General features: G+C 42.4%; 2 protein-coding genes across 2 annotated transcripts in view; one reads left to right on the top strand and one right to left on the bottom strand.

Moving 5' to 3' along the window:
- Window positions 1-3,632, bottom strand: part of pxylp1 (2-phosphoxylose phosphatase 1) — a 16,001-nt gene extending 12,369 nt beyond the window's left edge. The window contains exons 1-2 of the mRNA XM_030778552.1: window positions 3,605-3,632; window positions 994-1,138 (exon numbers count right to left, since the gene is read on the bottom strand). Coding sequence (XP_030634412.1) covers window positions 994-1,072 — 79 coding nt within the window. The 5' untranslated portion in view covers window positions 1,073-1,138; window positions 3,605-3,632. The remainder of the gene's footprint in view (window positions 1-993; window positions 1,139-3,604) is intronic.
- Window positions 3,633-6,379: 2,747 nt separating this feature from the next.
- Window positions 6,380-12,500, top strand: part of LOC115813984 (adhesion G protein-coupled receptor G3-like) — a 16,597-nt gene continuing 10,476 nt past the window's right edge. The window contains exons 1-4 of the mRNA XM_030776686.1: window positions 6,380-6,484; window positions 6,706-6,837; window positions 7,008-7,127; window positions 7,340-7,382. Coding sequence (XP_030632546.1) covers window positions 6,380-6,484; window positions 6,706-6,837; window positions 7,008-7,127; window positions 7,340-7,382 — 400 coding nt within the window. The remainder of the gene's footprint in view (window positions 6,485-6,705; window positions 6,838-7,007; window positions 7,128-7,339; window positions 7,383-12,500) is intronic.

Here is a 12,500-nt window from a genome sequence, read left to right as displayed (position 1 = left end):
AGGTGTTTTCAGTATACTGCCAATGACAAACAACGACAGCATGTTCACACACACACACACACACACACACACATTCACACACACACACACATATCTCAAGGGGACACTCAGGATGTAGACACTAAACACAGTGCGAGCCTTATTATTGGTTCATTCACTGTTCAGTTCTGATACCCTCTCCCTCTTCCTCTCATTCTCATTCACACACACGCACACACACACACACACACACACACTCACACACACATCCCTACCTGATTGTACCTGTACCTGTGTGTTCATGAGAACTGAACAAATCTGCACTTGTGTATAAGTTAGAACTGACTTTGGTATTCTTTGGTTTCTGCTGTGTAAACTAAACATGTGTGTGTGTGTGTATACGTGTGACAGTGTACATGTGTGTGTATACGTGTGACAGTGTACATGTGTGTGTATGTGTTTATATGTGCAGCAGTGTATGGACGTGTGTGTGCGTGTGTGTGTGTGTGCGTGTGTGTGTGTCAGCGCGTCTGGGTTTTCGTTAACTGTATGGTTGTGTGTTATACACTGCTCAGAAGAGAAGGCAATAATTCCTCATACTAACAATCACTGTAAAGGGAGGAGTCACAAAGAGCCAATCAAATACAGGAAAATACACTGAGGGTTCCCCTCTTACACACACACACACACACACACACACACACACACACACATAGTCATACACACAAACACACACATATACGTACACAAACACACGCGCACGCACACACACACACACACAGACACAGACATGCACACACACACACACGCATACACACAGACACACACACAGACACACACCCACAGATTCATGCACACATACACACAAACGCATACATATGTGCAAAAACACACACACACAGACACACACAAACACACATTTACATGCACACACACACACACACATATACGTGCACACTAACACACAAACACACACATATACATGTACATATACACACACACACACACTCTTACGATATTGCAGGCTGTAGCTTAGCACCGCTAGCACCGCCCCAACCACCAGAAGTAGGATGAAGCGGTTCCGAGCCAACATTGTCCTCCTTTGACTGGTTGAAGCACTTGTCCATCAGCCATACATACTCCGCCCCCTTCTTGTCAACTAAACACACGAGAGAGAGAGAGAGAGAGAGAGAGAGAGAGAGAAAGAGAGAGAGAGAGAGAGAAAGAGAGAGAGAGAAAGAGAGAGAGAGAAAGGGAGAGAGAAAAACAGATCAGTGAAAAGAACAAACACAAACAGCAGCCAATCACAACACAAAGTGTCTCCTATACTGCTTATAGCACACACAGTCTCTGGCAATCAAAGACACACACACACACACACACAGACACACACACACAGACACACACAGACACACACACACAGACACACACACTCACACACAGACAGACACACACAGACAGACACACACAGACACACACACAGACACACACACACAGACACACACACACACAGACACACACACACAGACACACACACACACACACAGACACTCACAGACACACACACACACTCACACACACACACTCACACACAGACACACACACACACACATCTACACACACACACACACACTCACACACAGACACACACACACACAGACACACACACACAGACACACACACACACACAGACACACACACACACACAGACACACACACACACACTCACAGACACACACAGACAGACACACACACACACTCACACACACACACTCACACACACACACTCACACACACACACTCACACACAGACACACTCACACAGACACACTCACACAGACACACTCACACACACAGACACACACACACAGACACACACACACAGACACACAGACACAGACACACAGACACACACACACACAGACACACACACACACAGACAGACACAGACACACTCACACACAGACACACACGCACACACAGACACACTCACACACACACACACACAGACACACACAGACACACACAGACAGACACAGACAGACACAGACAGACACAGACAGACACAGACAGACACACACACAGACACACACACAGACACAGATGTATGGACAGAGCTGAGTGGCCCCTGTAGAAATCTGTTTTCCACTGTAAAACCTGGCAGGACCCAGTGGAGAGGATGGAGTGGACGGCGGCCTTGTCTGCCTGGGTCACATCTAAACTCAAACACACTGAGACAATCTAACAGAGCCCTGGGTCACATCTAAACTCAAACACACTGAGACAATCTAACAGAGCCCTGGGTCACATCTAAACTCAAACACACTGAGACAATCTAACAGAGCCCTGGGTCACATCTAAACTCAAACGCACTGAGACAATCTAACAGAGCCCTGAGTCACATCTAAACTCAAACACACTGAGACAATCTAACAGAGCCCTGAGTCACATCTAAACTCAAACGCACTGAGACAATCTAACAGAGCCCAGAACAGAAAGAAACCTAACCTGCAATTTAGCCGAACCCTTAACACACGCACACACACACACGCACACACACAGGCCACCAAAACCAAAACCTGCTATTACTGCACAGCTAATAATATCTGAGCTGCAGCCTTTACATTCTTCCTCATAATTATTTATATATCACATATCAGATTTCTATTTCTCTCTCTCTCTTTTTTTTCCTCGTTTAGAGTTTATTACTAACACACACATACACACACACACACGCACGCAGCCTGTGGTTTTTGTTTGAAGGCTGACTCTCCTGCCACGTTCAAGGCTTTGAATAAAAACTCAAAGACTAGACAACGTTTGCAAATTTCAGACTTACAGTGAAAAATTCAACAGACTTAACTCTGCGCAGCGTTGACTGACGTTAAAAGGGACAAATAGTAAATAAACGCCACAGCGATGGATCCCTCATCCAAATCTCGTTCCAGAGAAACCTTGCACGTACGTGATATTCACCGTGATAACTCTCAACACCTTGCTCATTTTCCCACGGTTCAATTCACGAGCCTATTCGATGTACTCCTCAATCCGTGTTCTTTTCACCTCTGGGGCTAAACTTCATTCGGACCATGCCGTGTATCTAAATGATTTAATACAGGACCTAAAACGTGACTCACTGTGTTCACGAATGATACCAATACAGCCAAGTGTCTGATGAAACAGCGTCATCTGAATTCGGTGTATTTGTTTATTTGTTAAGCGAAAATGTTATAACATAGATGAAGTCTTTTCAAAAAGCTCGAGGAATCGTTCGCTGCAATAGTTTACCTTGCTAAAGCTATTGCATTATCTATCTGCAAAAAAGCAGGACGCTGAAACAAATTTAATCTGGAACAGCGTCTCAAATGCAACTTCAGCATGGCTTGCATACACACATTTAACGTATCTAGAAACTGACTGGAAGTATTTATGCTGATAATATGTTAGTGTTACATAGCTTTGCTGCTAGTCTCTCCTCGTCTATCACAGACTGGGCAGCTACTAAAAACACACACACACACATACGCTGAAAATGCGCTGAATAACCCGTTTACACACTTACAACGTTTGAAAAGAACAGGAGATAGGGTAAAAAAAAAATCCATAATGTAAATGCGTATCTTACCAGGCGGCACCGGAGATGTGCACTTGAAAGCCAAGTTGGGAAATAACTGTAGCTTACATGGGCTCTGCTCTTAGCCACAGACAGCATACCGGCTCAAAGCTCACAGCCGTCCTTGCCTTAGCCAGGATCTCGGGGCTTCGTTGGCTAGCCCGCGGCGCCGCCTGTTGGATTAAAGGGAAACATAACCCTCTCTCACTGCGTCTCTTCACTGTTGCTCTAGCGGACGCTTCGTGACGCCCTGCGATTGACTGGCTACCTGTCCAGGGTGTTTCCCCGCCTTTCGCACAATGAATGCTGGGATAGTTTCCAGCACCCCCCGCGACCCTAATTAGGGTTAACGGCCTAGATAATGAGTGAGTGAATGAGGCTTCGTGAAGGTCGACCAGAGGACAAAGTCGCCATTTTTTAAAAATATATTCGACTTTAAATGGCGGTAATTCCGATCACTCCACCTTTGTCCTTACCTTAAATCGACTCAACGGAACAGATATCACAGAGCCACGTATCCTGGCAACAAGTAACCAAGGAGTTCCAGTGTAGCCTACGTCATAACTACCTGAGGCAGAATGACTGCCGTGAAACCGTGACGGCGCAGTTGTTTGTTTGTGTTTAGAGGTTTATATTGATGTAATTATTAATATTCTGAGAAGCTGAATAACTTAAAAGGAAAAAGTATAATGAGACTTGCTGTTAAATTGAAATATATATATATTGAAATATACAAATATATATATATATATATATATATATATATATTGTTTGCACTTTTCTTGGAATCGTTATTGGCATCAAATTCATATTAAATTCATCAAATTCAAATTAAATACCACAATATTGATACTGATTAATTCATATATTTAAAGTTCTTGCCAGTCTCAGATAAGAGATGGTACATTCCCAGAGGCCAGTCACATCCAGTCTGCTTTGCTGAAATGAAGTCAAATTAGCGGGAACATCCCCTCTGTATATGGTTGAGCGTTGATGTGGTAAGCCTGCTTGCTCTCGTCATGCACCAAACATGTGTCACGCCTACACCGTTACACACCAGTTTCAGTGTTCCACTGCAATTCTCCGCGATCATCCTAGAATGCAAATCATGTTTCTATAGCCTTCACCAACCTAGAGAGAGAGAGGCAGAGAGAGAAAGAGAGAGACAGAGAGAGAGACAGGTTACATTTCATTTAACTTTTACGTTAAGATGACTGCACCTTCTCACAACAGTTTCTGAGGTGAAAAACTGAATGCTTCAAATGCATCCATACGGTACACAGATTCTAAACTTATTATTATTATTATTATTATTATTATTATTATTATTATTATTATTACTGTGGTTATTGTTGTTTTGTTGTTTGTATCTTCATTATCAGCAATGACCTAAATGTGTGATTTCTAAGCCTTCAGTGTAAAATATCAGATTCTGCTGTGCAGTTTTATTCCTGCAGGCTGCTCTGTTCTCACAGTTTCAGTGGGCAGGCGGTGTCAACCACTGTGACTGTGAGTTCTGTTTTCATTCATCGAAAAAAAAGAGTCCATTATCAAATAACAAATAACATTATCATGAGCTTTGAGTGTGTTAGTCTTGAGTGTTGGGTGTGTAAAGTTAGGTTTGACTGAACTCTGAGTGTGTTAGTCTTGAGTGTTGGGTGTGTAAAGTTAGGTTTGACTGAACTCTGAGTGTGTTAGTCTTGAGTGTTGGGTGTGTAAAGTTAGGTTTGACTGAACTCTGAGTGTGTTAGTCTTGAGTGTTGGGTGTGTAAAGTTAGGTTTGACTGAACTCTGAGTGTGTTAGTCTTGAGTGTTGGGTGTGTAAAGTTAGGTTTGACTGAACTCAGAGTGTGTTAGTCTCGAGTGTGAGGAGTGTAAAGTTAGGTTTGACTGAACTCTGAGTGTGTTAGTCTTGAGTGTTGGGTGTGTAAAGTTAGGTTTGACTGAACTCTGAGTGTGTTAGTCTTGAGTATGAGGAGTGTAAAGTTAGGTTTGACTGAACTCTGAGTGTGTTAGTCTTGAGTTAGGGTTAGGGGTTAGGGTTAGATTCAGACAAAATCACCTCCATTCTACTTATTCTCTGCTTTTAGCAGCCACTGTCAAAACCATCACCCAAAGCTTTTTCACACAAACAGGTCATGCTTATCCTTTCTGCTAGACAGTTTTCAGATGATGGTCTGTTCGTTATGATAATCTAATTACCTGGTCTGTATTCCTGTGTGTTTACAGTCCCAAAACTCCAGTATTATTATACTGAAACAACAGATTATTCATTCTGATGTGTAGTAAAAGTGAGAGAGTGTCTTCTAACACCGTTGTGGATGAATCTTCAACTATTTGAAATCTTTTCACCTATGAATAGACTATTGTGTTACACTCACACTGGCATACTCTATATGAGCCGTCATCAAACCAGCTTTGCATTTTACACCTGCGTGCCTTTCTTCTCAGCCAGCAGTGGTTCCTCCGATTGTGAGAGCATCATCCAGCAAATGACGGAGTGTGTTATTGTCAGCGAACCCGAGGAGGGATGCTGCAAAGTTAAAAAAAAAGATATCAAACGTTGTGGCCAACACCAGGCAGTTAAAGAGTAAGTAGATGAGTCAGATTTTTAAGGGCAGGGACTCTGCAGATTAAACCATGTGTTTCTTACCTGTGGTAATGTCTGAGTGTCGTTTGGTCTTTAAGTGAGAAAGACTGAAGTGAATATAATATTAGCGTCGAAGTTTAACAGCATACACACCGTAACGCCAAGGTTCCACTCCCACCAGCATAATCAGAAGCCTGATGGAAGACAGACCTTCACACGTGGAGAACAACCTCCTGAAAGGCGGCGTAACGGCTCTCACAGGCGCGGGGTCCGGGTTCAGGCTGGCAATGCCATCCCTCCGTGTAAGTTCCCGCTGCCAGCGCCCTCCCAGAGAGAGAGAGAGAGACAGCGCATTTAAATAGAAAAAAAAAAACGACATGAAACAGTGCTGGTTGAGGATGAGGGAGACAGAGAGAAGACGACAAGATCAGTTCTTTTCATCTCAGTAAGGCTGTTTTAAGTATGAATGGAAAGAGAGAGAGGAGGAGAAACTAATACATTATCGTATGTGTCTCTGTTTTAGACGACTCAAGAACCCTTGGACGATGTGTGCATAGACATTCCCGCTGATGCCATCTCGGCAGTTCTGAAAGAGTTAAACTCAGAGACTCTCTCTATCGGAACCCTCTGGTTTGTGGATGACAGCCTGTTTCCAGTAAGAGTATTAAGGGCACTGTGTTGACATTTTATAAAAACACACACATATTTTAGAGTCTAAAACTCACAAATCTTCTCCAAACTTACCCTTCTAACCTTTCGTTCAGTTCCACTATCATTGGTGCTGAACCACATCACTAAAGGGCAGTAATTCTGTCTCAACCGCAGGTGGAGGACAATGACACTTTGCTTCTGAACAATCGAACAGTGGCCATCGAAGTGGATCACGAGGTGGAGAACCTGTCCAGCTGCTTTCGGATCACGTTTTTCCAGCAGAATGCATCACTGGTGAGGCTTAACTGTTCTGTTCTGTCTTACCACTCTGTGATCTCTGCTCATGAGGTATTAGAAATCCGACTGATGCACTTATTGTAAGTCGCTTTGGCTAAAAGTGTCTGCTAAATACCAAATTGTAAATTGTTTGTCATGATGTTTAGTTTTATGACTTAACCCAGTCTGTTTAATAACGCTTCCTCTTTTTCTTCTTTTTTCAATGACAGAGAAACTTTACACAAAAATGCGTCTTCTGGGATGTTCGAAATGGTAAAGCAAAATCAATTATTATAAGAATGATTTTAAACAACATCCATTTAAAAAGTATTAGATCAATTATTATAAAACCAATTTTAAACAACTTCCATTTAAAGAGTATTTAAAGTGTGAGAAAGACTTAAATAGTTTCCAAGTAAAAAGTATTACTTCAGTTTTCATATGAAAGATTTAAATAGTTTCCATGTAAAAAGTATTAGTTCAGTTATTATGTGAAATATTTAAATAAATTCCATTTGAGAAGTGTTAGTTCAGTTATTATACAGTTATAAGCTGTTATTGACACTGTTTGCTGTCCTTTGAAACACAGGTAGAAAATAACTGTTGATTCCTGTATCTATATGTAACTGTATCCATTCCTGTATCTACATGTAAATGCTATAGTAATATGTGACAGTAATAATGACATATTCTTACATACGTCTCACATACTTTGTAACAGTAACAGTGACATATTCTTACATACTTGAGAAGCTCAGTGGCATTTAAGGCACCAGGTCAATACTCCTGTTGGACTGACATGTATTCAAATTACTGTTCAGAGCTAGCTGTGTGTTTGCTGACCTGCTGTGTTTGAGTTTGTGTCTGGCGATGTTCTGTAGACTTTAGAGCGTACTGTGTTTGAGTTTGTGTCTGGCGATGTTCTGTAGACTTTAGAGCGTACTGTGTTTGAGTTTGTGTCTGGCGATGTTCTGTAGACTTTAGAGCGTGCTGTGTTTGAGTTTGTGTCTGGCATTGTTCTGTAGACTTTAGAGTGTACTGTGTTTGAGTTTGTGTCTGGCGATGTTCTGTAGACTTTAGAGCGTACTGTGTTTGAGTTTGTGTCTGGCGATGTTCTGTAGACTTTATGGCGTACTGTGTTTGAGTTTGTGTCTGGCGATGTTCTGTAGACTTTATGGCGTACTGTGTTTGAGTTTGTGTCTGGCGATGTTCTGTAGACTTTAGAGTGTACTGTGTTTGAGTTTGTGTCTGGCGATGTTCTGTAGACTTTAGAGTGTACTGTGTTTGAGTTTGTGTCTGGCGATGTTCTGTAGACTTTAGAGCGTACTGTGTTTGAGTTTGTGTCTGGCGATGTTCTGTAGACATTATGGCGTGCTGTGTTTGAGTTTGTGTCTGGCATTGTTCTGTAGACTTTAGAGCGTACTGTGTTTGAGTTTGTGTCTGGCGATGTTCTGTAGACTTTAGAGTGTACTGTGTTTGAGTTTGTGTCTGGCGATGTTCTGTAGACTTTATGGCGTACTGTGTTTGAGTTTGTGTCTGGCGATGTTCTGTAGACTTTAGAGCGTACTGTGTTTGAGTTTGTGTCTGGCGATGTTCTGTAGACTTTATGGCGTACTGTGTTTGAGTTTGTGTCTGGCGATGTTCTGTAGACTTTATGGCGTACTGTGTTTGAGTTTGTGTCTGGCGATGTTCTGTAGACTTTAGAGTGTACTGTGTTTGAGTTTGTGTCTGGCGATGTTCTGTAGACTTTAGAGTGTACTGTGTTTGAGTTTGTGGCTGGCGATGTTCTGTAGACTTTAGAGCGTACTGTGTTTGAGTTTGTGTCTGGCGATGTTCTGTAGACTTTAGAGTGTACTGTGTTTGAGTTTGTGTCTGGCGATGTTCTGTAGACTTTATGGCGTACTGTGTTTGAGTTTGTGTCTGGCGATGTTCTGTAGACTTTAGAGTGTACTGTGTTTGAGTTTGTGTCTGGTGATGTTCTGTAGACTTTATGGCGTACTGTGTTTGAGTTTGTAGCTGGCGATGTTCTGTAGACTTTAGAGCATACTGTGTTTGAGTTTGTGTCTGGCGTTGTTCTGTAGACATTATGGCGTGCTGTGTTTGAGTTTGTGTCTGGCATTGTTCTGTAGACTTTAGAGCGTACTGTGTTTGAGTTTGTGTCTGGCGATGTTCTGTAGACTTTAGAGTGTACTGTGTTTGAGTTTGTGTCTGGCGTTGTTCTGTAGACATTATGGCGTGCTGTGTTTGAGTTTGTGTCTGGCATTGTTCTGTAGACTTTAGAGCGTACTGTGTTTGAGTTTGTGTCTGGCGATGTTCTGTAGACTTTAGAGTGTACTGTGTTTGAGTTTGTGTCTGGTGATGTTCTGTAGACTTTATGGCGTACTGTGTTTGAGTTTGTGTCTGGCGATGTTCTGTAGACTTTAGAGTGTACTGTGTTTGAGTTTGTGTCTGGCGATGTTCTGTAGACTTTAGAGCGTACTGTGTTTGAGTTTGTGTCTGGCGATGTTCTGTAGACTTTAGGGCGTACTGTGTTTGAGTTTGTGTCTGGCGATGTTCTGTAGACTTTAGAGTGTACTGTGTTTGAGTTTGTGTCTGGCGATGTTCTGTAGACTTTAGAGCGTACTGTGTTTGAGTTTGTGTCTGGCGATGTTCTGTAGACTTTAGAGCGTACTGTGTTTGAGTTTGTGTCTGGCGATGTTCTGTAGACTTTAGAGTGTACTGTGTTTGAGTTTGTGTCTGGCGATGTTCTGTAGACTTTATGGCGTACTGTGTTTGAGTTTGTACTGTGTTTGAGTTTGTGTCTGGCATTGTTCTGTAGACTTTATGGCGTACTGTGTTTGAGTTTGTGTCTGGCGATGTTCTGTAGACTTTATGGCGTACTGTGTTTGAGTTTGTGTCTGGCGATGTTCTGTAGACTTTAGAGCGTACTGTGTTTGAGTTTGTGTCTGGCGATGTTCTGTAGACTTTATGGCGTACTGTGTTTGAGTTTGTGTCTGGCGATGTTCTGTAGACTTTAGAGTGTACTGTGTTTGAGTTTGTGTCTGGCGATGTTCTGTAGACTTTATGGCGTACTGTGTTTGAGTTTGTGTCTGGCGATGTTCTGTAGACTTTAGGGCGTACTGTGTTTGAGTTTGTGGCTGGCATTGTTCTGTAGACTTTAGAGCGTACTGTGTTTGAGTTTGTGTCTGGCGATGTTCTGTAGACTTTAGAGCGAACTGTGTTTGAGTTTGTGTCTGGCGATGTTCTGTAGACTTTAGAGTGTACTGTGTTTGAGTTTGTGTCTGGCGATGTTCTGTAGACTTTATGGCGTACTGTGTTTGAGTTTGTGTCTGGCGATGTTCTGTAGACTTTAGAGTGTACTGTGTTTGAGTTTGTGTCTGGTGATGTTCTGTAGACTTTATGGCGTACTGTGTTTGAGTTTGTAGCTGGCGATGTTCTGTAGACTTTAGAGCATACTGTGTTTGAGTTTGTGTCTGGCGTTGTTCTGTAGACATTATGGCGTGCTGTGTTTGAGTTTGTGTCTGGCATTGTTCTGTAGACTTTAGAGCGTACTGTGTTTGAGTTTGTGTCTGGCGATGTTCTGTAGACTTTAGAGTGTACTGTGTTTGAGTTTGTGTCTGGCGATGTTCTGTAGACTTTATGGCGTACTGTGTTTGAGTTTGTGTCTGGCGATGTTCTGTAGACTTTAGAGTGTACTGTGTTTGAGTTTGTGTCTGGTGATGTTCTGTAGACTTTATGGCGTACTGTGTTTGAGTTTGTGTCTGGCGATGTTCTGTAGACTTTAGAGCGTACTGTGTTTGAGTTTGTGTCTGGCATTGTTCTGTAGACTTTAGAGTGTACTGTGTTTGAGTTTGTGGCTGGCGATGTTCTGTAGACTTTAGAGCGTACTGTGTTTGAGTTTGTGTCTGGCGTTGTTCTGTAGACATTATGGCATGCTGTGTTTGAGTTTGTGTCTGGCATTGTTCTGTAGACTTTAGAGCGTACTGTGTTTGAGTTTGTGTCTGGCGATGTTCTGTAGACTTTAGAGTGTACTGTGTTTGAGTTTGTGTCTGGCGATGTTCTGTAGACTTTAGAGTGTACTGTGTTTGAGTTTGTGTCTGGTGATGTTCTGTAGACTTTATGGCGTACTGTGTTTGAGTTTGTGTCTGGCATTGTTCTGTAGACTTTAGAGCGTACTGTGTTTGAGTTTGTGTCTGGCGTTGTTCTGTAGACATTATGGCATGCTGTGTTTGAGTTTGTGTCTGGCATTGTTCTGTAGACTTTAGAGCGTACTGTGTTTGAGTTTGTGTCTGGCGATGTTCTGTAGACTTTAGAGTGTACTGTGTTTGAGTTTGTGTCTGGCGATGTTCTGTAGACTTTAGAGCGTACTGTGTTTGAGTTTGTGTCTGGCATTGTTCTGTAGACTTTAGAGTGTACTGTGTTTGAGTTTGTGGCTGGCGATGTTCTGTAGACTTTAGAGCGTACTGTGTTTGAGTTTGTGTCTGGCGATGTTCTGTAGACTTTATGGCGTACTGTGTTTGAGTTTGTGTCTGGCGATGTTCTGTAGACTTTAGAGTGTACTGTGTTTGAGTTTGTGTCTGGCGTTGTTCTGTAGACATTATGGCGTGCTGTGTTTGAGTTTGTGTCTGGCGATGTTCTGTAGACTTTAGAGTGTACTGTGTTTGAGTTTGTGTCTGGCGATGTTCTGTAGACTTTATGGCGTACTGTGTTTGAGTTTGTGTCTGGCGATGTTCTGTAGACTTTATGGCGTACTGTGTTTGAGTTTGTGTCTGGCGATGTTCTGTAGACTTTAGAGCGTACTGTGTTTGAGTTTGTGTCTGGCGATGTTCTGTAGACTTTAGAGTGTACTGTGTTTGAGTTTGTGTCTGGCGATGTTCTGTAGACTTTATGGCGTACTGTGTTTGAGTTTGTGTCTGGCGATGTTCTGTAGACTTTATGGCGTACTGTGTTTGAGTTTGTGTCTGGCGATGTTCTGTAGACTTTAGAGTGTACTGTGTTTGAGTTTGTGTCTGGCGATGTTCTGTAGACTTTAGAGTGTACTGTGTTTGAGTTTGTGGCTGGCGATGTTCTGTAGACTTTAGAGTGTACTGTGTTTGAGTTTGTGTCTGGTGATGTTCTGTAGACTTTAGAGTGTACTGTGTTTGAGTTTGTGTCTGGCGATGTTCTGTAGACTTTATGGCGTACTGTGTTTGAGTTTGTGTCTGGCGATGTTCTGTAGACTTTAGGGCGTACTGTGTTTGAGTTTGTGGCTGGCATTGTTCTGTAGACTTTAGAGCGTACTGTGTTTGAGTTTGTGTCTGGCGATGTTCTGTAGACTTTAGAGTGTACTGTGTTTGAGTTTGTGTCTGGCGATGTTCTGTAGACTTTATGGCGTACTGTGTTTGAGTTTGT

This window comes from Chanos chanos, chromosome 6, assembly GCF_902362185.1.
Source record: "Chanos chanos chromosome 6, fChaCha1.1, whole genome shotgun sequence".
NCBI lineage: Eukaryota > Metazoa > Chordata > Actinopteri > Gonorynchiformes > Chanidae > Chanos > Chanos chanos.
This window is presented reverse-complemented; position numbering and strand designations above follow the sequence as displayed.